This window comes from Indicator indicator, chromosome 32, assembly GCF_027791375.1.
Source record: "Indicator indicator isolate 239-I01 chromosome 32, UM_Iind_1.1, whole genome shotgun sequence".
NCBI lineage: Eukaryota > Metazoa > Chordata > Aves > Piciformes > Indicatoridae > Indicator > Indicator indicator.
The window spans coordinates 8,342,201-8,368,442 of NC_072041.1; the positions used below are offsets into that span (position 1 = coordinate 8,342,201).

General features: G+C 53.0%; 1 protein-coding gene across 10 annotated transcripts in view; it reads right to left on the bottom strand.

Annotated features, from left to right (window-relative positions):
- EIF4G3 (eukaryotic translation initiation factor 4 gamma 3) overlaps positions 1-26,242 on the bottom strand; it is a 124,610-nt gene that overhangs the window by 54,274 nt on the left and 44,094 nt on the right. For 5 of the 10 annotated variants that reach the window (XM_054394957.1, XM_054394954.1, XM_054394952.1 and 2 more), the window contains 6 exons: positions 25,706-25,806; positions 23,426-23,548; positions 18,203-18,311; positions 11,118-11,993; positions 4,072-4,160; positions 1,008-1,257 (listed from right to left, as the gene is read on the bottom strand). In XM_054394957.1, the coding sequence (XP_054250932.1) occupies positions 1,008-1,257; positions 4,072-4,160; positions 11,118-11,993; positions 18,203-18,311; positions 23,426-23,548; positions 25,706-25,806 (1,548 nt within the window). Of the gene's footprint in view, positions 1-1,007; positions 1,258-4,071; positions 4,161-11,117; positions 11,994-18,202; positions 18,315-23,425; positions 23,549-25,705; positions 25,807-26,242 lie in introns of all 10 variants that reach the window. The other 5 variants (XM_054394955.1, XM_054394956.1, XM_054394953.1 and 2 more) reach the window with 1 other exon arrangement.

Genomic DNA, 26,242 nt, shown 5'->3' on the forward strand with positions numbered 1-26,242 from the left:
ACCTTAGAGATCATGGACTCCAGTGGTGATGCAGCTCAGCAGGCAGCTGAGTGCTGAGCTGCATCCAGAGCAGGAGAGCAGCAGCACAGGGAGGGGATTCTGCCCCTCTGCTCTGCTCTGCTCAGACCCCACCTGCAGCACTGCCTCCAGCTCTGGGGCCCCCAGCACAGGAAGGACCTGGATCTACTAGAGAGGGTCCAGAGGAGGCCACAAAGATGATCAGAGGGCTGCAGAACCTCCACTGTGGGGACAGACAGAGAGTTGGGGCTGCTCAGCCTGGAGAAGAAAAGGCTCCAGGGAGAACTCAGAGCAGCATTCCAGTACCTGAAGGGGCTCCAGGAGAGCTAGGAGGGACTTTGGACAAGGGCTGGAGTGCCAGGATGAGGGACAATGGCCTTGAGCTGGAAGAGGGGAGACTGAGAGTGGAGATGAGGAAGAAATTCTTTAGAGTGAGGGTGGGGAGAGACTGGAACAGGTTGCCCAGGGAGGCTGTGGCTGCCCCCCCCAGAAGTGTTCAAGGCCAGGCTGGATGAGGCCTTGAGCAAGCTGGGCTGGTGGGAGGTGTCCCTGCCCATGGCAGGGGGTTGGAACTGGATGAGCTTTAAGGTCCCTTCCAACCCAAACCATTCTATGCCCCTTTAGGGAGCTCTGCTTACATGAAATTTCTTGGATCGTTCCCAGCTGTTGATCAAAGGGGAACCAATTCACCACCATTTCCACTGTGCTGCAGCCAACACCCACACAGGCAATAAATGCAAAGAATTGGGGATTTTCCCTTCTTTTCATTACCAGCAGCAAGAGAAAACCAACTTTCCTCTTCTGCTCCCCAGAATGGTGTCCCTGAACCTGTTGAGTGGTGGAGCTGGACACAATACAATGCCTCAACCCCTTGCAGCCCCTCTGGAACCACCCCTCCTTACATGGGGAGGACACATGGGGTGTTGGAAGCCCTCAAAGGAGAGAGGCAGAGGGGCAGGTGGGGCTGCAGAGCCTGGAGCAGGGTTTACCTGGTTTGTACTGGTAGAGGGGCAGGTCGCTGGAGCTCTCCGGGAAGCCGCAGTTGGCCTCGGGTCCCTCTCCCTCCGAGACGCTCTCGGCGCCGTTCCGCACAGGCTCTGCCTCCTGCTCCCCATTCTCTTCCACAGGTTTTGCTTTCTGAAGCCCAGTGGAGTCTCTCTCCAGTTGCAACCCATGGCTCATTTTCTCCTGCTCGGGTTCAAGTACTGTGTCACCTGACAGCTCCTCTTCTCCCTTGGGCTGAGGCACAGAGGGGAAGAGAGAGGCTCCGTTAAAAACACTGCCGAAGGGCAGGGCAGGGCAGGGCAGGGCAGGCAGCTCCTCACTGAGCCATCCCCAGGGGACTTCTGTGTGGGGCAGGACATGGGCAGGGCCATGGAGAAGATATGAAGCCCCTGCTGTGAGGCCAGGCTGAGACAGTTGGGGTGGTTCAGCCTGGAGAAGAGAAGGCTCCAGGGAGACCTTCTGGTGGCCTTGCAGTGCTCAATGAGGTTAAGAAGAAAGCTGGGGACAGATTTTTCTCAGGGCCTGTGGTGCCAGGACAAGGGGGGATGGTTTGGAACTGAAAGAGGGAGATTGAGAGTGGAGAGAAGGGAGAAATGTTTGACCCTGAGGGTGGTGAGAGCCTGGCCCAGGCTGTCCAGAGAGGTGAGAGCTGCCCCATGGCTGGCACCATTCCAGGTGAGGTTGGTTGGGGCTGTGAGCAACCTGCTGTGGTTTCAGATGTCCCTGCTGACTGCAGGGGGTTGGCCTGGATGAGTTCTGAAGGTTCCTTCCCACCCAACCCAGTCTGGGATTTTGTGACCTTCAGCAGCTCCATGACCACCACCCAGCACCATCAGACCACTGATCAGCTCATTCCCAGAGGTGACCCAGCAATAATTAATGCTGCACCTGCAAAGTCTTTGTGTTGCCTGTGAAGTGTCCAGGAGCTACTGGGATGGACTGGAAGGAACTGTTCAGCCCTACAGTGCTACAGCCATGGGCAATTCCAGCCTGGAAAGAAAGTTCTCCTGCCCTGCTGCCACCTTGAAGGGGGTCCTGCCTTTAACTGTGTGCTGCTAAGTGGAGCAGGTCCCAGTGAAGGAGGCAGTGAGACACAGAGCCACAACTTCAGCATCTTTGTCTCAGGAAGAAGAGCTCCTGGATTCCTGGCTGCTCATCCCACAGCTCTCCAAGGACACAGCTTTATTCTGCATGCAGAGGAAGCAGCAGGAACGTGCTGGGGAAAACCTCAACGTGTCCCAGTGGTAAACAAAGGAAAGGCTCAGCCAAGGAAGCTCTGGGAGAGGCTCTTGATCCTTTCTCCTCCCTACCTGAGAGCACTGCATCCTAAAATGCTTTCTGCAGGCTTTTCAAAGGAATACCCTGAAAAAACAGCCTGGGTGAAACCCTGAGAGCTGCAGGAGACACAACTCCAACACCACAGGACGGAGGAAACACAGAGAGGAGGAACTTGCTGGCACAGCCCTGTGACATCCTTTGCTCTCTGGCCTGCAAACCAGCACAGGGATGCTTTTAATTTCCTTGCATTACTCAACCCTCAGCTCTTCTGTGGCACACAGCCCAGCTCTCATTGGGGGACATCTTGTACCTTGAGTCTTTTGAGCCTCTGTTTCCCCCCAAAGAGAGAGGACAGGAACGCCTGGGCCATTCCTAATGTGTGAAGGAGCTGATCTGCTGGTGGTGGAGGAACCACAAATGCTTCCAGAAAGGATCTCACAATCACAGAATGGTTTGGGTTAGAAGAGACCTTTAAGCTCAACCCAGTTCAGTCCAACCCTTAACCCAGCACTGCCAGGGCACCACTAAACCATGGCCCTCAGCACCACATCAACCCCTCCAGGGCTGGGGACTCCACCACTGCCCTGGGCAGCCTGGGCCAGGCCTTGACAACCCTCAAAGGGAAGAAATTGTTGCTCATGTCCAACCTAAACCTCCCCTGGGGCAACTTGAGGCTGTTTCCTTTTGTCCTGTCCCTTCTTCCTTGGCAGAAGAGCCCAAGCCCCACATGGTTCCAACCTCCTTTCAGGCAGTGTAGAGACCAATGAAGTCTCCCCTCAGCCTCCTCTGCTCCAGCCTGAACAACCCCAGTTCCTTTAGCTGCTCCTCACCAGATCTGCTCTGCAAACCCTTCAGCAGCTTAACTGTCCTTCTCTGGACCCCCTCCAGCACTTCTGGATCAAGAACCATCCACTAGACTCAGGATTCACTCTGCAACCACAGGCCTTTAGAGCAGGTATTTGTGGTAAGGGAAAGTCGAGGAGGAAACAGCAGAGGAATAGTAATCAAAGAAAAATGGGGAGTGAAGCAGAGATGCTTCCCTGAGTCACATCTGGCCCACATCACCTTGTCTGGTTGCAGTCTGAATTTTCACATTTTCACCCTCTCAGTCCCTCTGTGATCCATTCTAACCCCACTTTTACCCAGGATATTAAACAGAGAGGTTCCTCCTGCAGTATCCTGCCCAGAACAGCAGGAAACTTCATTTCCTTGCCCAGTTTCTCCATCAGGTGGTGATCAGAAAGGCTGACATCACAATGACATCACCATGCAGCAGAAGAGCCTGCCCAAGGTCCTGGTGGTAACCTGGGACCCAAATGGGGCAGTGCCAAGGGAATCAATCCCTCCTTTATCTCACCCCTTGCTGGCACATGTTCCTGAATGCCGAGTCGTCAAATCAGGGGAGAAGGAAGAAAGCTGAAGAACTTCAACAGGGAACAGAAATAAAATGCTGGGGAGTGTCACTGCTGTCCCCCCAAAGCAGCTTGCCCAGAGAGGTGGGAGATGTCCATCCCTGGAACCATTCCAGGTGAGGTTGTCTGGGCTCTGAGCAACCTGCTCTAGCTGCAGATGTCCCATCCCTGCATGGGGTTTGCACTTAGATGACCTCTAGAGGTCCCTTCCCACCCAAACCAGTCTGGGACTCCAGGGAAAAAAACAGTCTCCCTGGCTCCCTGTGAGCCAAGCAGGAGGCAACATGCCCTAGGCACAGTTTAATGAGAGCAGCATCACCACCAACCTGGACAGAGCCAAACTGTGGTCCCCTCTCACCTCTGTTTCTGCCTCTGTCACCTCCTCAGTGCCTTGAGTTCGCTCTTTTGGTTTCTTCCACGTCTTTGGTGCAGTTAGAGCTGTTGGGGCTGCAATGCAAGCACAGAGCTGTTACACCTCCACACCTCAGGTCGTGGCTGAGGCTCTTCCCTCTCCTGTGTGGATTCACAGCCAGGAGCACGAAGCAGTGGCAGCCCTGTGCTGGGTTCAGCTGCATGCAGCCACTCCTGGTCTCCACATGGTGCTAGTGGGACACTCAGCCATGGGAATTGTTTCACAAGTTCCTCATTTGAGCTTGAAATGCTCCTTGTGAGAGCAAGGAGTTGACCACAGGCAGTGTAAGGAGCAGGAATCCTTCAGGAAGGGGATTCTGGGGAAAGATCAGGAGCTGGCCAGGAGTGAAGGTTGGCCTCAACACATTTTTCTCAGCCATCACCTGGACTGTAACCACAAACACAACCAACACTGCAGATACTCATCCAAGGAAGCAGCTCCTCCAACCTGCAGCACTGCAGCCTCTCCTGAGCTGGACCTGGATCTCAGATTACAGCAGGTTAACAACCTCCTGTTAACTCGGCCAAGAGGCTGGAAGCAAACAGGCCCTAACCCACAGAGCAGCAGGGATTGAAGCACATTTCCCCCTGAAGAGGACCAGAAACCACACAGCCCATCCAGAGCTGACAAAGCACTGACCCAACACACTCAGCACTCGTGGGGAATGCCAGCAGCAGCAGTGCTGATGACAGGTACATGTCTGGCTTGAACACAGGGTGTCAGCAGGGTCCATTTCCTGACTGGAGTTCACTGCAAACAGATTTCCAGCTCCAGCCTTTGGTTTCTAGCAAATGCTACAGAAAGGCCACAGTGTGCACTTCTTTTATCTCCATCTAATCCCCCTCTGAAAGGCTTTTCAGTGATGGACACACAGAGTGAGCAACCACAGAACGGTTTGGGTTGGAAGGGAAACAGAACTGAACACTGAAGCCCACTGAAGGCAGCAGGTTCAAAGCTGTTGTCCCAGCACCACCTCTAGTCCCTTTCTGTCATAGGACACAGAATGGCTCAGGCTGGAAGGGACCTCAGAGATCCTCTGCTGCAACCCCCCTGCCATGGGCAGGGACACCTCTCAGCCAGACTCAGCTGCTCAAGGCCTCATCCAGCCTGGCCTTGAACACCCCCAGGCAGGAGGCAGCCACAGCCTCCCTGGGCAGCCTGTGCCAGAGTCTCACCAGCCTCACACTGAAGAACTTCTTCCTCAGCTCCACTCTAACCCTGCTCTGCCTCAGCTTCAAACCATTCCCCCTTGGCCTGGCTCAGACACCCTCCAGACAGCCTTCCTGTAGGATCCATTCAGGTACTAGAAGGTTGCTCTGAGGTCTCCCTGGAGCCTTCTCTTCTCCAGGCTGAACACCCCCAGCTCTCTCAGCCTGTGCCCATAGCAGAGCTGCTCCAACCCCCTGAGCATTTTTGTGGCCTCCTCTGAACCCTCTCCATCAGCTCCATGTCTTTTTGTGTTGAGGGCTCCAGACCTGCACACAGCACTGCAGGTGAGGTCTCACCAGAGCAAAATTGCAGAATCACCTCTCTGGCTCTCTGGCAATGCTGCTTTGGATGCAGCCCAGGCTGCCATTGGCCTTCTGTGCTGCAAGCTCACACTGCCTGCTCCTGGCCAGCTTCTCACCCACCAGCAGCCCCAAATCCTTTTCCCACAAGGCTGCTTTCTAACACCTCCTCCCCCAGCCTGTACTGATGGCAGACCCAGTGTGATGCTGCCCAGCAGTGGGAGCTGCCTGCTTATCTCTGCTTACAGCAGTAAGAGATAAGAGATCTGACAACAAGGATCCACACTAGGCCTGGGAAGAGCAACAGAGTCCTTATTGCCATCCTTATTGGACATGCTCTGGTGAGGACACCTCTGGAGTCCTGGGTCCAGTGCTGGGCTCCCCAGTTCAACAGAGACAGGGAACTGATGGAGAGAGTCCAGGGGAGGCTCTGAAGCTACTGAGGGGCCTGGAGCAGCTCTGTGAGGAGCAAAGGCTGAGAGCCCTGGGGCTGAGAGCCTGCAGAAGAGCAGCCCCAGAGGGGAGCTGAGCAATGCTCAGCAAGAGCTAAAGGAGCTGTGGGGGGCAAGAGGCTGGGGCCAGACTCTGATCAGTGGTGCCCAGGGACAGGCCAAGGGGCAAGGGGCACAAACTGGACCCCAGGAGGTTCCACCTGAGCAGGAGCAGAAAGTTGTTTGGTGTGAGGGTGCTGAGCCCTGGAGCAGGCTGCCCAGAGAGGTTGTGGAGTCTCCTCTGGAGTGGTTCCAACCCCCCCTGGATGTGCTGCTGTGTGCCCTGCCCTGGGTGACCCTGCTCTGGCAGGGGGGTCAGACTGGATGAGCTCCAGAGGTCCCTTCCAACCCTCACCATGCTGAGACTCTGTGTCCTTCTAAGTGACCTGAGCAGTATTTGTTCCCCTGTTGCCACAGCCAACCTGTGCTCTCCAGTGTCATGACACTGGAGCATCAAAATCCATCTTCTGCATAATTAAAAGCCACAAACACTCCAAGTAATTTTTAGTTTACATTAAACTCCAGGCCATTACAATGCAGGCAATAACCCTGTGAGCTGGAACCTGCCTTTATTTACAGAGAGAGTCAATTTCTCTGCTTTGTAAGGAAATTAATTTGTGTTATGAAGACTGAAGGAACAACAAGTGCCAGAGAGCAGTGGAAATGACCCCAGTGGAACAAAAATAGAAATAGATTAACTGAGAAAAATGAACCAACCAACCCTGTGGCTGTTAGAGAGCAAAGGGATCTTCTGATCTTGCCCAGATATTGGATTTTATTTAAGATGCAGCACAGTGACCCAGCACAGCACTGCCACAACCCTGGAACCAGCCCCATCTCTGCTTTTCATGGAATCACAGAAGGGGTTTGGTTGGAAAAGCTACAAAGGTGATCAGAGGGCTAGAGAACCTCCCCTGTGGGGACAGAGTCCTAATTGCCAGACTGCACTGGACATGCCCTGCTGAGGCCACCTCTGGAGTCCTGGGTCCAGCTCTGGGCTCCCCAGTTCAAGAGAGACTGGAGAGAGTCCAGCAGAGGCTACAAAGATGCCTGCAGGTGTTCAGGACACCTGTGGCCATGGCACTCTGGGACATGGTTCAGAGGCCATGGTGGTGCTGGGGTGCTGCTTGCACTCCGTGATCTTAGAGGCCTTCTCCAACCCAAACAATTCCATGATTCTGTGATTCTTGAACTCCTGCTCTGTCCTGCTGGAGGTGAGGGGACCTGAGCTGTGTGGGGTTCTGGTGGTGGCTTGTGCCTGATTGCTGAGACTCTGCACAGAGTGCTCAGGGTCTGAAGCAGCTCTGCTGTGTGGGCACAGCTTGGCTTTGCCTTGGCAAACCTGTGCCTGAGGGTGAGGGGGGTGCCTGTGCCCACCAAGGGGGGTGTGGGGTCTGGCTTGGGCAGTCATGGAGAAAGGCAACAAAGCTGGTCTGGAGAACAGGTCTGCTGAGGGGACTGGGGTTGTCCAGCCTGGAGGAGAGGAGGCTCAAGAGAGACAGAGAACTGCTGGGGAGAGTCCAGGGGAGGCTCCAAAGCTGCTGAGGGGCCTGGAGCAGCTCTGTGAGGAGCAAAGGCTGAGAGCCCTGGGGCTGAGAGCCTGCAGAAGAGCAGCCCCAGAGGGGAGCTGAGCAATGCTCAGCAAGAGCTAAAGGAGCTGTGGGGGGCAAGAGGCTGGGGCCAGACTCTGCTCAGTGCTGCCCAGGGACAGGCCAAGGGACAATGACTTTGATCTGGAAGATTGAGGGAGATTGAGAAGATTGAGGGAAGATCGAGACTGCAGATGAGGAAGAAATTCTTGACAGTGAGGGCAGGGAGAGACTGGCACAGGTTGCCCAGGGAAGCTGTGGATGGATGCTCCCTGCCTGGAGGTGTTCAAGGCCAGGCTGGATGAGGCCTTGAGTAAGCTGGGCTGGTGGGAGGTGTCCCTGCCTGTGTCAGGGGGACTGGAACTGGATGAGCTTTAAGGCCCCTTCCAAACCAACCCATTCTATGAATCACCAAATCCAACCATCAACTTTAGACCACCATGGCCACTAAACCATCCCAGCTCATACCCAGCAGAGCTGCTGATGCTGTCCCACACCTACCCCCAAACAACAAACTCCAAAACCCTGCTTTCAACATGCTGCATTTTGAAAATCCCAACCTCCTCTGCTTTTTGCCCAAGCTCCAGGGAATTCAAAGGATGGATTGAAAGGAACCCCCACCTCAGCCCCAGGGCTCTGACAGGACTGCAAAGCAGGGTGTCAGATGTGACACTGAAAGGCTGCAGCGCTGCCAGGCCAGCACAAAGGGCACCATTATGCTCTCCCCCAGCAGCTAAACACAAGTCAGTGATTGATTTAACTTCTTGCCCACAGTTTCGTTTAAAGGAAGTCCTGGGAAGAAAGAAAAAGAAAGAGAAAAAGAAAAAGAAAGAGAAAAAGAAAAAGGAGAAAAAGAAAAAAGAAAAAAGAGAGAAAGAAAAAAGAGAGACAGAAAAAAGAGAAAAATAAAAATAAAAATAAAATGAAGAAGAAAAGAAAAAGAAAAGAAAGAAAAATAAAGAAAAGAAAAAGAAGAAAAAGAAAAAGAAAAAGATGAAAAAGAAAAAGAAAAAGAAAAAGATGAAAAAGAAAAAGAAAAAGATGAAAAAGAAAAAAAAAAGAAAAAGAAAGAAAAGAAAGAAAAAGAAAGAGAAAAGAAAGAAAAAGAAAGAAGAAAGAAAAAAGAAAAAAGAAAAAGAAAAAGAAAAGAAAAAGAAAAGAAAAAGAAAAAGAAAAGAAAAAGATGAAAAAGAAAAAGAAAAAGATGAAAAAGAAAAAGAAAAAGATGAAAAAGAAAAAGAAAAATAAGAAAAAGAAAAAAAGAAAAAGAAAGAGGAAAAGAAAGAAAAAAGAAAGAGAAGAAAGAAAAAGAAAAAAGAAAAAGAAAAAGAAAAAGAAAAAGAAAAAGAAAAAGAAAAAGAAAAAGAAAAGAAAAAGAAAAAGAAAAAGAAAAAGAAAAAGAAAAAGAAAAGAAAAAGAAAAAGAAAAAGAAAAAGGAAAAGAAAAGGAAAAGAAAAAGGAAAAGAAAAAGGAAAGAAAAAGAAAGAAAAAGGAAAAGAAAAAGGAAAAGAAAAAGGAAAAGAAAAAGGAAAAGAAAAAGGAAAAGAAAAAGGAAAAGAAAAAGGAAAAGAAAAAGGAAAAGAAAAAGGAAAAGAAAAAGGAAAAGAAAAAGAAAAAGAAAAAGAAAAAGAAAAAGAAAAAGAAAAAGAAAAAGAAAGGAAAAGAAAAAGAAAAAAGAAAGAAAAAGAAAAATAAAAGAAAGAAAAAAGAAAAAGAGAAGAAAGAAAAAGAGAAAATAAAAAGAGAAAGAAAAAAGAAAAAGAAAAAGAAAAAGAGAAAGAAAAATTTAAAAAAGAAAGAAAAAAGAGGAAAAAAGAAAAAGTAGTTTTCTATAGAAAATAAAGCAAAGCAAAGAGAGTGGCCTGGAGGAATCAGCAGCAATGGGACAGGGCTCTGGAACCCCAGGCAGAGAACAAACTGGGAGGAGACTCCTGGGTGTGAAAAGGCAGCTACAGAAATGGCCAATTCCAGTGATTTGTAACTAATCCCAAACTTGCTTCCTGAAAATTTCAAGAACAGCTGAGCTGAGCTGAGCCTCCTCCCTGGAGCTGTTCAAGGCCAAGCTGGATGAGGCCTTGAGCAAGCTGTGCTGGTGGGAGGTGTCCCTGCCCTTGGCAGGGGGTTGGGACTGGATGATCCTTAAGGTCCCTTCCAACTCAACCCATTCTGTGGTTCTGTGGGATGTGGACATTTTGCTCACATGTTGCTTTTGCAGATTAAAGCCAGGGGTGTGGTTAATGAAGGCTGGGCTGGCTGAGGTGTAGGACACTTGGTGGTTCAAAAGAGCTTTAATGGTCCTTTTTTCCTTTACCCACAGCTGTGTAACCCCAGCAGACACTTTTGTAGTTGGAAAACTCCCACTCCACCAATTTCCAGACACTGCTGGCTCAGCAGGCTCACCCAGAGGGCTTCAAGGCCTGGAACCACTATTACAAGAAGGATCTGGAAGTGCTGGAAGGTGTCCAGAGAAGGGCCATGAGGATGAGCAGAGGGCTGGAGCTGCTCTGCTCTGGAGACAGACTGAGAGAGTTGGGGTTGTGCAGTCTGGAGAGGAGAAGGCTCCCAGGAGACCTTCTTGTGGCCTTCCAGTATCTGAAGGGGGCTCCAAGAAAGCTGGGGAGGGACTTTTGAGGGTGTCAGGAAGTGATAGGACTGGGGGAGATGGAGCAAAACTAGAAGTGGGGAGATTCAGATTGGATGTTAGGAAGAAATTCTTCCCCATGAGGGTGGTGAGACACTGGCACAGGTTGCCCAGGGAGGTGGTGGAAGCCTCACCCCTGGAGGATTTTAAGGCCAGGCTGGATGTAGCTGTGAGCAACCTGCTCTGGTGTGAGGTGTCCCTGGCCATGGCAGGGGGTTGGAGCTGGACGATCCTTGAGGTCCCTTCCAACCCTGACAGTTCTATGATCTTATGTTGGTTTTGGTTCAGGCACAGGCCAATCAATCCAGAGCAACAGAACCTTAGAGCAAGTGGTCATCCTGGAGTGAACAAGAGCAGTGTCCTCTGATTCCCAGCAGCAGCCTGTGGGAGTGCTGCCCTATGTCCCTGCTGGCAGGCCATGATGCCAGCCAGCCCTGAGACACACAGCCCAGGCAATCATGATGCCAGGCAGCCCTGGGACACACAGCCCAGGCAGTCATGATGCCAGGCAGCCCTGAGACACACAGCCCAGGCAGTCATGATGCCAGCCAGCCCTGGGACACACAGCCCAGGCAGTCACCTCTTTCATGAACAACTCTGAACAAGTTTCTTGCCCCTGCAAACCAAGATTAGCATTTTGCAATCACAATAATGATCGAGCAGCACAAACAGATTGGTTTTGGCATACATCTGATGAAGAACCTCCAAGAACTCTCTCCTTCATCCTCTGGCTTACCAGACACGACCACAGCTGAAGGCTTACCTGGGACAGGACTCTTGCTCAAGTTTAAACTGGGAGCCTCCATGCTCTCCTCCAGCTGCCCATCTGCTTCTGTCTCTTCCTTCTTTTCAGCATCTTTTACCTCTTTGTTAAGAGTAGTTCTTGTGCTCTCCTCTCCTTCTAAATCCCCCTGAACAACAGGGAGGGCACTAGGAGGTGGAAGAGGAGGTGGAGAAGGAGTTGTAGTGGTAACAGCAGCAGCAGCAGCAACGGAAATTGGAGGAGAGGGCGGCGGAGGGGTGGGCGGTGGGGTGGGAGGAGGAGAGGGAGCAGCGTGCAGAGCACTGGAAGGTGATGGCACACTTTCCACTTCTGCTGGAGGTGCTTCTGGTGGCTCTGACTCAACAGTCAATGGGGCAGCTTCTGCTGGGGCCACGTCTGCTGTGCTCTCTGCAGCAGTCCCTTTGTCCCCGCCGCCGCTCAGGTCGCTCCTCAGCCCGGAGCCGGCAGCCCCGGGGGTGGCGCCGGGCGCGGCGCTGCAGAGCTCCTCGCACGCCTCGGCGCCTCCCTCCTCCGCCGGCGAGGGCTCCGGCGTGTCCGAGCACGGCACGGCACTGGGCACTGGCAGTGCCTCCTCTTTTGGGGGCACCAGTTCACATTTCTCCTCCGAGTCAGCCGCGGGGGTAGGTTTGCTGGGAACGGCGACGGCGGCAGCAGCAGCAGCAGCAGCAGCAGCTGGAGAAACGCCCGCGGTGGGAGCGGCCGGGGCGGGGGATGGAGCAAGAGGAAGCTCTGGTGAGGTTTCCACTGAGGTGGCCTCAGTCGTTTGGCCAGCTTGATCTTTTTTCTCCCCACAAGGTTCTGGTCTGAGGACTGGAGAGGAAGGTTTTAATACTGGATCTGGTTTTGGCTTCTCTTCTGGGAGAAGAGAGAAATAAAAAGGTAAATGTTAGAAGAGCAGCTCAAGGCTGCTCCCCTTCACTGTACCTCAGCCCCCTTGGCTCCTTTCCCCCCCAGCCTGCCAACTATTCCAGGAGCTCCCAGGACCGCCAGAAGCACCTGAAGCTCAGGTTGCATCTAAAGGGACAGGTCAGACAGCCTGCACCCTGCAAATCTGCAACCCCAACTGCTGCTCCTGGTGTTCTGAGTGGAGGCTGCACAGTCAGCAGCTGTCCTGGGCAGCAGAGCCAGGAGGGGATGCCACAGAACAAGGACTTCTGGCAGGAACTGCTCCTGAAACCAGAATTTTTCTTTACAGGAGACAAAATCTGCCCCAGAGGACTCCTAGAGCAGCCTTCCAGTACCTGAAGGGGCTACAGGAGAGCTGGGCAGGGACTTTTGACAAGAGTTGGGAGTGACAGGGTGAGGGACAATGGCTTTGAGCTGGAAGATGGGAGACTCAGGCTGGAGGAGAAATTCTTGAGAGTGAGGTTGGGGAGACACTGGAACAGGTTGCCCAGGGAGGTTGTGGATGTCCCCTCCCTGGAGGTGTTCAGGGCCAGGCTGGATGAGGCCTTGAGCAAGCTGGGCTGGGGGGAGGTGTCCCTGCCCATGGCAGGGGGTTGGAACTGGATGAGCTTTGAGGTCTCTTCCAACCCAAACCATTCTATGACTCTGACTGAGGTTTTAACAGTGAGCTTGGGCAAACTCATTTTCCAAACACCAGCAGAGACACCAGCAAGAGCACCAGGAACCTGCATATGCTCCCTGTGAGTCTTCCTCCTCTCTTTGAGCTGGGGGAGCTGCTGGGGCGTTCTCCAGATGCCATGTGTCACACCATGACTAACACAGGACATGCAGCTACCTTATTTACCCACTTGGTACTTCTCAACTCCTGTCACCCACCAGCACATCAGACCAAAGGACACAACCCCCTCGTTTTGTTCTCAATTCCAGCAATGATCTCTTGTCCCAAAGAAAGGAAAACCAAAAAGGGCTTTAAGCAGAGCTGCCACCAAAGGACAGCAGTGTCATATCCTGGTGGGACCTTTGTGTTCCACCTTCTCCATGGCTGGGAGGGAAAAGCACAGCAGAATGCACAGCTCTATCAAACCACCCCCAAAATACTGTGCAGAGGGAAGTTCCTGAACTCAGCCTGTGATTGGCAGCAGGCTTTGTGCCACCATCCCTGCCCTGACCATCACCCAAAGGTCTGCTGCAGCTCCACCTGACACATTCCCACTTCAGACAAAGCAGGAGCCAAGCTCTTTTAGGATCTGTTGGGTCTGCTGAGGGCCTGAACACCATTGCTCAGATTGAACCTACCCCAAACCCATCACAGTTCAGGTACAGCTGAAGAGATTTGGCTTTGCTTGGTCTGTTGGCTTTTCATTTAGGACTTATGCAACAGGCAGGCTGAAGGGAAAGAGGGGCTGGAAGGAAAATCCATCTGAAACCAGCTGGAGAACCAAGAGCTTTTAGGATCCTGGCTCTGCAAGGTCTCTGCTACACCCTCTCCCACCTCCCATTTGATGACAAGATGCAGGCTGTAAGATCTTGCTTAGGAAGCACCTCCATGCTACAGCTCTGGAAGACAGATGAGATGGGTCTGGGTCAAAGTCAGCACAGAGGTGGCAGGGACTCAGTGGTGCTGTTCTTAATCAGGAGGTCAGCCTGATCTGTCCTTAGGGACAGGGATGGGCTCTGCTCCATCAAAGCAAAATGCCCCAGGGTTTCTGAGCACTCAAGTGCCAGGGAACTCCTCTGGGACACTGCCACGACAGCCAAAATCAATTCCGGAAAACCCAGAGGCACAGCCTCCCTGTGCAGATGAGGAGCCCAAAGACCACAACCAGAATTACAGAATTACAGAATCACAGAATTATTGAGGCTGGAAAAGACCTCTGAGATCATCAAGTCCAGCCTATGACCTAACACCACCATGTGGTGGTCTTTTCTTAAAGACCTCCAGTGATGGTGACTCCACCACCTTCCTGATCTGTCCCATGACCTGCCCTGGCACCAAGGTCAGACTGGCAGGTCTGTAGTTCCCCAGATCTTCCTTTCAGCCTTTCTTGTAGATGGGTGTCACATTTGCTACCCTCCAGTCCACTGGGACCTCTCCAGTCAGAAGTCTCCAGGACTTCTGCTAAATAATGGGAAGTGGCTTGGTGAGCACATCTGCCAACTCTTTGAGTACTCTTGGGTGCTCCACAGACCTGTGTGCACCTAAGTGGCACAGCAGGACACTGACCACCCCCTCTTTAATTGTGATGACCTCATTCCACCTCCCCAGCCTGTCTCCCAGCTCCTGGGGCTGGCTGTCCAGGGAACCAACCCCAAACCATCAGACTTGAGATAGAACTGAAGAGGTCTGGCTTCAACTGGTCTTTCCCAGCTCTGCTGGCTTTCCATCTGAGGCATGTTCAACATGTTCTGAAGGGAAAGGAGGTTTTGAAGGAGAACCTGTTTGAAACCACTTGGAGCATCAAGTCCCATCTTGAGGAAGAGCTGAAGCAATGCAGAACTTTGCTTCCAGCCACCGGCAGCCCCAGCAGCGTGACGGTGAGGAGCAGGGCCAGAGCAGTAGTTTATCAACTTAATGAGGCACAGAGGGAGGCAGCTTTGGAAGAGGATGAAAACGAGGGAAGAAGATGGGAGAAAGTTTCCCAACAGCTGATTTTGATTCTGAGGGCTCCATGGAAGAGAATAAAGGACTTGGGAATGGGTTTGGAAAAGCAAATGCGTCACCTCCGTGCTCTGGAACGTCTTTTGCAGGCAGCTCGTGGAGCATTCCTGACATTTCCAGCTCGCTCTGAGCAGCTGCCTGGGTATTCTCCCACCCTGAGTCAAAGGAGATGGCTCAAAACAAAACCCCAACCACAACACAGAAGCATCTGAAGGCTCTGGGAAAACATTTCAAGAGCTAAACCCCTGCAAAAACACCCAAGGGCTTTGGCTAAACACCTTCAGCACCCTGCACCTTCTCTGGTCCAGGCAACAGACACTGGAAGAACTCAGTTCCAGGAGAAAATTCCTCTTGTGAGGGGAGACTGAGAGATTTGGGGCTTTTTAGGCTGGAGAAGAGTAGGCTGGGGGGCAGGGAGCTCATCAATGCTGAGCAATACTTCAAGGGTGGGTGGCAAGAGGACGGGGCCAGGCTCTTGGTGGTGGTGCCCAGTGACAAGACATAGGCACAAACTGGAACCCAGGAGGTTCCATCTGAACAGGAGGAGGAACTTCAGCAGAGCCCTGGAGCAGGCTGCCCACAGAGGTGGTGGAGTCTCCATCTCTGGAGACACTCAAACCCCAGCTGGTTATGTTCCTGTGTGACCTGCCCCACATGACCCTGCCATGGCAGGGGGGTTGGACTGGATGATCTCCAGAGGTCCCTTCCCACTCCCAGCATTCTGATTCTGTGACACTGGGATTCTGAGCAGATTTGGCCACAAGAAGTAAACCTGAATGTGAACAACCATCATGGAGAACAGATCTCCAGGTCCTGGCAAAGGAACACTCAGCCCTGCCAGCTACCACAGAAACAGTCACGAGAAGGCACAGGGAGCTGGGCAGGGAAGCAGAACTCACCGGAGTCAGATCCCTTCTCCTAAACATGCCAAGATCATTCCTCAGGTTATATTTAGCAAGTGTTTACTGGAAGGCTTCAGGAGGAGAGCTGGCTCCAGCACAGGGCTGCCTGAGATCTGCAGATAAGCACAAAGCCTGCAGAACTCCTCTTCACCAGAGGTGCCCTCACAAACCCGGCAGGAAGGACTCCTGCGCTCTCCTTCACGTGCAGTCATCAAAGGCAGGCAGGGAGCTGGGCTCCTGGGTGGTCACAGAGGCAAAGCTTGCCCAGAGTGCTGGGTGGGGAAGATTCTACTGGATACAGGGATGTGCTGCTGCTTTGTGCTGCTTATCTGGAAATCATTGCTGGGCTTGCTGCCACCTTTCCAGCCCTGTCCCCAGCCAAACGCTGGCGAGGTGCTGCCTTCCCCGGCAGCCCTGGAGCACATGGAACTGAGTCATGGAGACAGCAGAAGGGTTGAAAGTGTTCCAGACTTTGGGATCTGCCATGAATCTCTTCTCCACAAACCATGTTATATGCATTCTCCACAGCCAACACCTTGCAGGCCTTGGGAAGAGGTTTAAAAAACATCCTGGCAGCAGCCCAACCATCTCAGTGGAGCTGAGGAAGAGCAGACAGCTCTGCTTCCATGGGGGATCATGGACCAGGACATAAAAGGTGGACAATGAAGGTGCATGAGGAAGAGTATGGGCAACAGGGCAAGGGAGAGTCTCCTCCCCCTGACTCTCCCTGCTGAGGCCACATCTGCAGTCCTGGGTCCAGTGCTGGGCTCCCCAGTTCAGGAGGGACAGGGAACTGCTGGAGAGAGTCCAGGAGAGACTCTGAAGAAGCTGAGGGGCCTGGAGCACCTCTGTGAGGAGGAAGGGCTGAGAGCCCTGGGGCTGTTGAGCCTGGAGAAGAGAAGGTTTAGGAGAAACCTTCTGACCATGGACCAGGACATAAAAGGTGGCTCCCAGGAGGATGGAGACTCCCTTTTTCCAGGAGTCCCATGGCAAAGACAAGGGGGGATGGGGACAAGTTACTGCTGGGGACATTCCCGTTGCACTCCAGCAGGAAATGTTTCCCCATGAGCACAGCCAGCCACTGGAATCAGCTCCCAGGGGAAGTGGTGCAGTCCCCTCCATTGGGCAGTTTTAAGCCTCAGCTTGCCAGGCTGCTGGGCCAGCTCAGTGCAGCTCCACCAGCACCACCTAGCAAGGCTGGAGCAGATGAGCACTTGCTGCTGCAGGCAGAAGCCTCCAACCCTGCCATGTGGGAAGGGACCAGCAGCATGGTCTCCACAACACCACCAAGCCCACTGAGAAGCTCAGCAGGAGCCAGCCCCATGTGCTCCTAGCCCAGCCCCAGCCTGTCCTGGGCTGAGCCCCAGCAGCAGGGACAAGGAGGAGATTCTGCCTCTCTGCTGTGCTCTGCTGAGACCTCCCCTGCAGTGCTGGGGCAGCTCTGGAACCCTCAGCACAGCACAGACAGGGACCTGGTGGAGCAGGGCCAGAGGAGGCCACAGCAATGCTGGCAGAGCTGTAAGGGCTCTGCTGGGAGGCCAGGCTGGGAGAGTTGGGGTTGTGCAGCCTGGAGAAGAGAAGGCTCCAGGGAAACCTCAGAGCAGCCTTCCAGTACCTGAAGGGCTACAGGTGAGCTGGGGAGGGACAAGAGGGAATGGATTGAAGCTGGAAGAGGGGAGACTGAGACTGGAGATTAGGAATGAACTCTTTCCAGTGAGGATGGTGAGACACACTTGTGCCCCCTCCCTGGAGGTGTTCAAGGCCAGGCTGGATGTGACTCTGAGCAACCTGAGCTAGTGTGAGGTGTCCCTGCCCATGGCAGGGGGGTTGGAACTGGATGATCTTGAAGTTCCCTTCCAACCCAAAGCAGTCTGTGGCTCCATGCAGGTGACAGCAGCACACAGGCCATTAACAACAGCTTTACAATGGCTTTTAGGTGGCTCAGACACTTCAGTGTGGGAAGAGACTTGGCACACTCCCTCCCCTCCTGGGGCACTTTGTCTTTGACCAAAGTTATCTCTGAGATGTAGGAAAGGAACAATCACTTTCAGGAGCTTCCTCCCTCCATGCTGTTGTCACTCAAGGCAGCAAAATGTGCTCAGCCATTTAGGAGATACTCTGCAGGCTGCTGGGCTTTGGTGTGACATTGCCCACGTCCTGTAGGACAGCAAACAGCTTCAGCAGCTCTGGAGGAGCCATTGCCACACTCTGGTTCTCTGCCATCACTATGGCAAATTGGTCTAAACCTCTCTGGCCAAGAGCTTTTTACCAAGCACCACTTGTTTCTGAAGGATGGCACAGTGGGGAGAGGAGGATCACACGTCCAGGTGCTCTCAGACAATCTTTAGGACTTCCAAGATTGGATCAAATTCATTTTAAGCAGCTTCCCCTTGGCAAAAGTCAACGAATTCCCTTAGCACCAGGCTGTTAAAACATTCCACTGGAGGAAAGGGAGTCCCTCCCCTCCTCCTGCTGCTGACTGCTGCTGTCCATGCCAAAATTACACAAAACAAAACAAACCAAACCCAAAATATTCCAACTAAACCAAAAGCAAAGGACTGAGAGTAACCAGGAAGGAGAGAGATCCATCAACAAACCTTGCTTGGGGGTGCTGGTCACCGTGCCGGGGGTGCTGGCAGCGAGGTGGGTGGTGCTCTCCACGGTCCCATAGACCACAGGGCTGTGCTCAGGGACCTGGCTGGACAGCTGCTGGGATGTGAAGGACAAAAAGGGGGGACAATGAGCATGTGACCAGGAGAAGCAGCAAGGTGGGAGGCAGTGGGGGTGGAGTGGGGCAGAACAGAAGAACCGAAGGCAGGGAAAAGAAGCAGAGACCAATTGAGTTGAGGACAGGGCAAAGGGAGGAGAAGGCAGCAGAAGGGGAAAGAGAGAAGATTAATGTTGACAGCAGCAAGACAGAGGCAGCACAGCACAGTTATTAACACACTTCATTCTCCCAGTGCTTCCTCCAGGAGCAGCAGAAATGCTCCTCTGCAGAGCCTGCAAGAAGTCACCTGAACACCAAAAGGCTCCTGGAGCTCTCAGTTTGCTTCCCAGACTCAGCTCCTTCCCCACTGCCCAGGCACTGCAAGCACCTTGCAGAGTTTGTATCTAGTTCTTTGTTCATTTAAGGTATGGATGAGACACATCAGATCCTCTGTGTGTGTGTGAACAGTGCAGATATGGACACACACACACAGACAGCTCACCTGCATGAGCTGTCTCTTGAGAGGGGATGGACTGAAGCTGGAGGAGGGCAGACTGAGACTGGAGATTAGGACTGGAGATTAGGTGTACAGGAGGCCTGGGGAGGGACTTTGGACAAGGGCTGGGAGTGACAGGATGAGGGACAATGGCTTTGAGCTGGGAGAGGGGAGTTGAGGAAGAAACTCTTTAGAGGGAGGGTGGGGAGAGACTGGAACAGGTTGCCCAGGGAGGCTGTGGATGTCCCCTCCCTGGAAGTGCTCAAGGCCAGGCTGGATGAGGCCTTGAGCAAGCTGGGCTGGGGGGAGGTGTCCCTGCCCATGGCAGGGGGTTGGAACTGGATGAGCTTTAAGGTCCCTTCCAACCCAACCCATTGCAGGAGTCTAGAAAAGAAAGACTCCTGGTTCTAGTCCAAGAACAAACCTGCACTAACACAGTCCTTGATCCTTGCTCCTGAAGCTCCACCTCTGTGTCTCCAAGGTGCAGTCCCTCTAATCAGAAGTCACCTCCAGACTGGGTTATTCCAACCTCTCCTCCCCTCTCCAAGGAAGAACTGGGATATTATTGCTCAAAAAAGGGTTGGCTGAGAACCATTCCAGGAATCTATGATTTATCTTGCCAGGGAAAAAAAAACAAACCCAAACCCACAGTGTGAAAAGCAGAGTCCTGCACCTACTGCCTGCTTCTCTTGCAAGAGCTTTGAAATGTTTTAAAGCTGGGGAGGTGCTGGACAAGCTCCACCTAAAGCCCTTTTTTGGTCTACAAAGCTGGAGATAGGAAAGCAGGGAACTGGTAAAGTCACACAGCTCAAGTCCTGGCAGCAATGCTCAGCTCTTGGCCAAGTCCAGCATTTTGGTGATGTGAAGCTCTTAACCTACAGAGAGAAGAGGCTGCTTGGGGCTGTGCTAGCAGTTTTGGGTTCTCTTTGAGTCAGTTAAAAAAAAAGAATCCAAATCTAGGGGGGAGAGGGGGGAAAAAGGACATTTGGAAATCTCTTATCAGTGTTCAGTGGATTTGCTTTCAACTGCAGGAGCTGGGACAGAGGCTGGGCTGCAGCAGTGGCTCCCAGGCTCTTCTGGAGCATGATTGTCCCTCTGTGCTTGTGGCACTTCAGTGATGAGGTGAGAGAACCAGATCCTGGCTGCCAGTACAGAGAAGCCCTACCAGGATTCAGCACAGTTCTCAGATGCCACTGGACTGGGAGTGACTCTGATTAGGTCTTTGATTGGCCAAGGGCTGGGTCCTGCACCGGGGTCACAACCCCATGAAGGATCCAGGCTGGGAGCAGAGTGGCAGGAAACTGCCTGGTGGAGAAGGGGCCAACAGCAGCTGAAGCTGAGCCAGGGGGTGCCCAGGTGGGCAAGAAAGTCACCAGCAGCCTGGCCTGGATCCGCAGTGGTGTGGCCAGCAGGAGCAGGGCAGGGATTGTGCCCCTGGCCTAGGCACTGCCGAGGCCACCCCTTGAGTCCTGGGTTCAGTTTTGGGCTCCTCACTGCAAGAAGGACATTGAGGGCTGGAGCAGGTCCAGAGAAGGTCAACAGAGCTGGGGAAGGGTCTGGAGAACAGGGCTGGGGAGGAGCAGCTGAGGGAGCTGGGGGTGTTTAGTCTGGAGAAAAGGAGGCTGAGGGAGGATCTCATTGCTCTCTACAGCTCCCTGAAAGGAGGCTGGAGCTGGGCTTGGGGTTGGTGTCTTCTCCTAGTAACAAGACATAAGAAGAGGAAATACCCTCAAGTTGCCCCAGGGGAGGTTTAGGTTGGACATGAAGAAAAATTTCTCTGCTGCAAGTGGTCAGGGATTGGAACATTCCCTGGGAGGTGGTGGAGTCCCCATCCCTGGAGGTGTTCAAGAACCATCTGAAACTGGCACCTGGGGCCATGGTTTAGTGGCCATGGTTGTGTTGAGTTGAAGGTTGGACCAGAGGATCTTAGAAGGCTTCTGCAGCCTTAATGCTTCATTTCAACATCATTTCAATCATTTCAACAGTCAGGTATGTCCACAGGAAGCTCACACTGACTGGGGGCAGCTTTTAACTGCTAGGTGAAGGGAATACAAAAAGCCACAGCACATCTCAGGTCTTTAACAGCCAAAACAATTCTGTGATTCAAAGCCAAGTTATGGCTGAACATTTACAGATTTTAGACCATTACAATTATTCCACTACTGGAACTCAACCACTGAGCACAATTAAGGCACCATCTAATTTCATCACAAAGATGATCCAAGGGCTGGAGCAGCTCTGCTGTGAGCACAGGCTGAGGAAGCTGGGGGTGTGCAGCCTGGAGAAGAGAAGACTCCAGGGAGATCTTGGAGCTGCATTCCAGTACCTCAAGGGATCCTACAGGAAGGCTGCAGAGAGACTTTTCCTGAGGGTGTCTGGAGACAGGTCAAGGGAGAATGGTTTGAGGTGAGGGAGAGCCATGGTTAGGCTGGAGCTGAGGAAGAAGTTCTTCAGTGTGAGGCTGGTGAGACTCTGGCACAGGCTGCCCAGGGAGGCTGTGGCTGCCTCCTGCCTGGGGGTGTTGAAGGCCAGGCTGGATGAGGCCTTGAGCAGCTGAGTCTGGCTGAGAGGTGTCCCTGCCCATGGCAGGGAGGTTGCAGCAGAGAATCTCTGAGGTCCCTTCCAACCTGAGCCATTCTGTGCTCCTATGACAGAAAGGGACTAGAGGTGGTGCTGGGACAACAGCTTTGAACCTGCTGCCTTCAGTGGGCTTCAGTGTTCAGTTCTGTGGCACTGATGAACTTCTGCTGGGAGCCCTACTGCAGAGCTCCTCTGGGAGTAACCACAGTGGTGCCAAGCCCCTCATCAAGAGGCAGCCTGGATATGAGACACTGAAGTATTTGCATCCCCCATCTGGAGGAGATGATTGGACATCACTGCTGTGCTCTGCATGTAAATTAGAGCTGATCAAGATCCCTGCCTCTTAACCTCTGCTTGATAAAATACTTATTTCATCCTGTTTGACTTAATTGTAGCATCTCAAAATAGATTCCAGAGCTAGGAAGTGCTGGGATTAGCTCCACCACCAATAAACACAAGGTGAAACCCCAGCTCCTGGCAGCTCTTCCCCACTTCTAAAGGGGGAAGTCATTCAGCAGGCAGGAAGGGGAAGGAGATCTCAGCAGTACCCCAACATGGAGGTGCAGTGAGGTGGAGGTTGGTTGCTTCTCCCTAGTAACAAGTGACAGGAAATGGCCTGAAGTTGACCAGGGGAGGTTTAAATTGGACATCAGAAGAAACTTCACTGCAAGGGCTCTCAAACCGTGTCCCAGGCTGCCCAGGGAGGTGGTGGAATCCCATCCCTGGAGGTGCTGAAAAGCTGCAGGGATGTGGTGCTGAGAGCCATGGTGCTGAGGGCCATGGTTTAGCCCCAGCCTTGGCACAGTGAGAGAATGGTTGGACTCAGTGACCTTAAAGGTCTTTGCCAAGCTGATTCTGCAGCTCTACCACTTCCCATCACTGCTGTCTCCACTCCTGGGAAGTGCCTGGGAAGAAGCTCCAATGATCCTGCAGGTAACCAGCTCCTGGCTCCCCCCTTGCAGCTGCAGTCCCAAACCATCAGACACTCCTGGCAGAGAACTGCTCCTTGCAGCTGAGCACCACAGACCTTGCTGCAGAACCATGACTGAGTGGGATGGCTCCAGCAGGCTGCTCTGCTGCTGCCTGCCATCTCCACCTCTTGATGGAGACCAGGAGGAGCAAGCACAGGGAGATGCCTTCCTGTGACAAAGGGACTGGATTGAACCAGGGGAAGAGCCCAAAGCCCCAGAGATCCCCTTGGTGCCAAGGGAGGGGAGAGCTGCAGGCCAGGCCCTGTTCCAGCTCAGTGATCCCAAGGACACCTCTCTGGCTCAGCTGCAACCTCAAGCTGCTGCCCCAGGCCAACAGGTACCTCAAAACAAGCTCCTGCTGTCACCTCAGCATGGGACAGGCAGCAGAGAAATGATCCAGACACAGGGCAAAGTGAGAGGCCAGCTCAGAAGAGGCTTTCACCTAAAAGCCTGCAGAACCTGGTGACACTGAACAGGGAAGAACTTGGAAGAAGAAAAAAATCACAACGCAGCCTCAGCCAGGAGAACCTCCTTTAGAGAGGAACAACCCTGCACCAGGACAGGTGAGGGGGGACCTGCTGGAAAGCAGCTCCAAGGAGAAGGATCTGGGAGTGCTGGAGGCCAAGTGAGCCAGCAATGTGCCCTGGTGGCCAAGAAGGCCAATGGTGTCCTGGGGTGCATGAAGAAGAGTGTGGCCAGCAGGCTGAGGCAGGTTCCTCTCCTCCTGCACTCTGCCCTACTGTTGACACCTCTGGAGCCTTGGGTCTAGCTCTGGGCTCCCCAGCTCCAGAGGGACAGGGAACTACTGGAAAGAGTCCAGCAGAGGCTACACAAACTCCAAGCCCTCCTGCTGATGCAAACCCCTGTGTGCAGAATCTGCAGCCCCACATTTCACAAGCTCCAGGCTGGTGAAAAGGGCCAACAAAGCCCCAACCAGGCCTTGAAGAAGGTGGACAGCTCAGGCCCATCCAGGTGTCTAAGGTGAGGGCTGACAGGGACCTGGCTCCACCAAGCAGCAAAGCAAAGCAGACAGCATCAGGAGAGGTCTCCATGGCCTGGTGGTTACCTGAGGTGGAGTAGGTGTGGAAGTAGGTCTGACAATGGGAGGTGTTGGGTTCCTGCTGCCCCCTCCAGACATGATCTCCTCTGTTATGTCTTTGCCTCCCTGGTTTGGATCCCGGATCCGGATCTGTGGATGGAAGAAAGAAAGAGTTCAAAAGAGTCCCAGGCTGGCCTCACGGAGAGGAGAGGAGGGACAGGACACAGTGGCACCACACTTGGTGGGAGGTGCTCTGGGCTGAGCTGCTGCTCTGCAGGAACCCTGGAATGTGGTTTGGTGAACTGAAATGTGTGGGATGTCAGCCTGCATCTTCCAGGACCTGAAGGGGCTCCAGGAGAGCTGGGGAGGGACTTTGGACAAGGGCTGGGAGTGACAGGATGAGGGAGAATGGCTTTGAGCTGGGAGAGGGGAGATTGAGAGTGGAGATGAGGAAGGAAGAAATTCTTGAGAGTGAGGGTGGGGAGACACTGGCACAGGCTGCCCAGGGAGGCTGTGGATGTCTCCTCCCTGGAGGTGCTCAAGGCCAGGCTGGATGAGGCCTTGAGCAAGCTGGGCTGGGGGAGGTGTCCCTGCCCATGGCAGGGGTTGGAACTGGATGAGCTTTAAGCTCCCTTCCAACCCAACCCATTCTTGGATGCTATGAAAATAAACCACTCCAGAACACACTCAGCTGAATTCTCAGCTGTCACTGGAGCCAAGCTGGGTCACTGACCATGAGGACCAGCCAAGCTCCTGGGTTAATTTGGAGCAGTTTTTCATCTCCAGTGGAGACCTGAAGGTGTCCACAAACCCAAAGACAATGCCAGTGTTTGCCTGTCCCCCTTCCCAAAGGTTCTGGTGGAACTCCACACAAATGCAGACAGAAGTCCTCGCTGTGCTGAGGAGAAGCCAAGCCAGAGACACCATCCTGCCAAAGTGCAAATGGCTCTGAGTTCTTCACTCAGCAACATGCAGCTGCAGAGGCCTTTGGTGATGAATCGACTTCAGCACCCTCTGCTGTCTTGTGGCCTCTCTGGGTTGTGAGGACAAAGGAATATTCCTGTGGCACTCAGCATGCTGACAAGATGTGGCCCTCTCTTGGTTCTGATGGGAGTTCTTCTGCTGAAACACTCAATTAACCACAGCAGCAAGAACTCCTGAGGAGGAGGCACGGGCATCACCCCAGCTTTCCCTGCCTGAAACACTCAGCTGATGGGGCAGGTGGATGTGTGTGCAGACAGAGCCTGCAGTTTCCTTTCATTTCTTCAGCTGTGACACCAATTAACCAACTGAAACAGCACACTCAGAGCAAAGCATTCAAACCCCTCCTGCTTTGCCACTTCAAACCACTCTGCTGGCACAAAACTGTTCAAGCCCCTCTGAGCATGGCTGCATTTCAAATGGCAGCAGTGATGTGGCCACCTCTGTCTTTTGGATGCTGAAAAGAGGCTCCTCAAGACCAAAGAGGATGGTGAGGAGGTGGCCATGGCATTGCATCCCCCTTTGCTGGCAGCAGCCATGCAGAAGGCCTTTCTCACCAGCCCAGCTAACACCAACTCCAGTGTCACCTCAGATCAGCTCCAAAAGCCAAGACACAAAGATTCTCTGTCCTGAGCCATGTCCAAGTCCCATTTTCTCCCCCCTCAGGAAACAATTCATGTTTCCAAACCACTCTCACTCTCCCAGTGATGTCAACTCATTGCCTCTGCAACAACTTCAAAAGGATCCCTGCACAGGTCCTGAACTGCTTCCATGTTCCTTGGGGTGTCTGTGCTGCAGATCCACCTGCAGATGGTTTCCAAATCCATTCATCTGTGTCTCAAATCCAGCCCAGGGAATTAGGAATTGCAGAAGTGTGGTCTGCAAACCCCTGCCCACCTTGATGATGTTGTGTGCTCAGGTTCTTCCAAACCTGCAGGCCCACAAGGCTCTGGTTTTCTACCTTGTCTGTGGCACAACAACTCAACTATTTCTTGGAGATCAATTCCCAGCTTCTCCCAAACTGATCTGACTTTGCTCCTTAGTCAACCTCTAAGCCATGGTGCAGGCAGCTGAGGAGCCCTGGCACAGAGCTGTCCCTTTCTGACTGGCTGAGATGTCACAACTCAGAGCAGAAAGCTCCCACAGAGCAATCAGACAGAGGCTGCAGCACTGTGAGATGTCGAATCACACTCAGGTGTGCAAGGCAAGGCTCAGCCTCTCTGTGAGGATAAAGCTCAGCCTAAAGCTTAAGAGCCTTCTGGATGCCCTTCAGCCTCAGCAGCAGGCCAGGTCTGGAAGGGGGGTGAGGGAAGGAGCAGCACTCACCGTTTTTTTCTCTCTTTTAGCTGGTGGAGGCTGCTGCTGCTGTGTAGGCACTATGATGGGTGCAGACTGGTAGACTGGCTGACTTGGGTAGAAAGGTGTTCCTGGGGGGGACAGGACAGAAACCAGGGTGAGAAACTCTGCTCATGAAGCGAAACAAAGTGCAAGAGGTAGAACTGGCCACCTGCTCCTCACTCTTGACAGGAAACAGAACTTCTAACACAATCCCACAACCCAGGGCTGCAGAGGCTTGGAAGGGACCTCTGGAGCTCATCCAGTCCAACCCCTGCTCCAGCAGGGCACCCACAGCAGCCTGCCCAGGAGCACAATGCCCAGGGGGGGTTGGAAGCTCTCCACACAAGGACACTCCACAACCTCTCTGGGCAGCCTGCTCCAGGGCTCAGCACCCTCACACCAAACAACTTTCTCCTGCTCAGGTGGAACCTCCTGGGGTCCAGTTTGTGTCCATTGCCCCTTGGCCTGTCCCTGGGCACCACTGAGCAGAGTCTGGCCCCAGCCTTTCACTCTCTACAGCTCCCT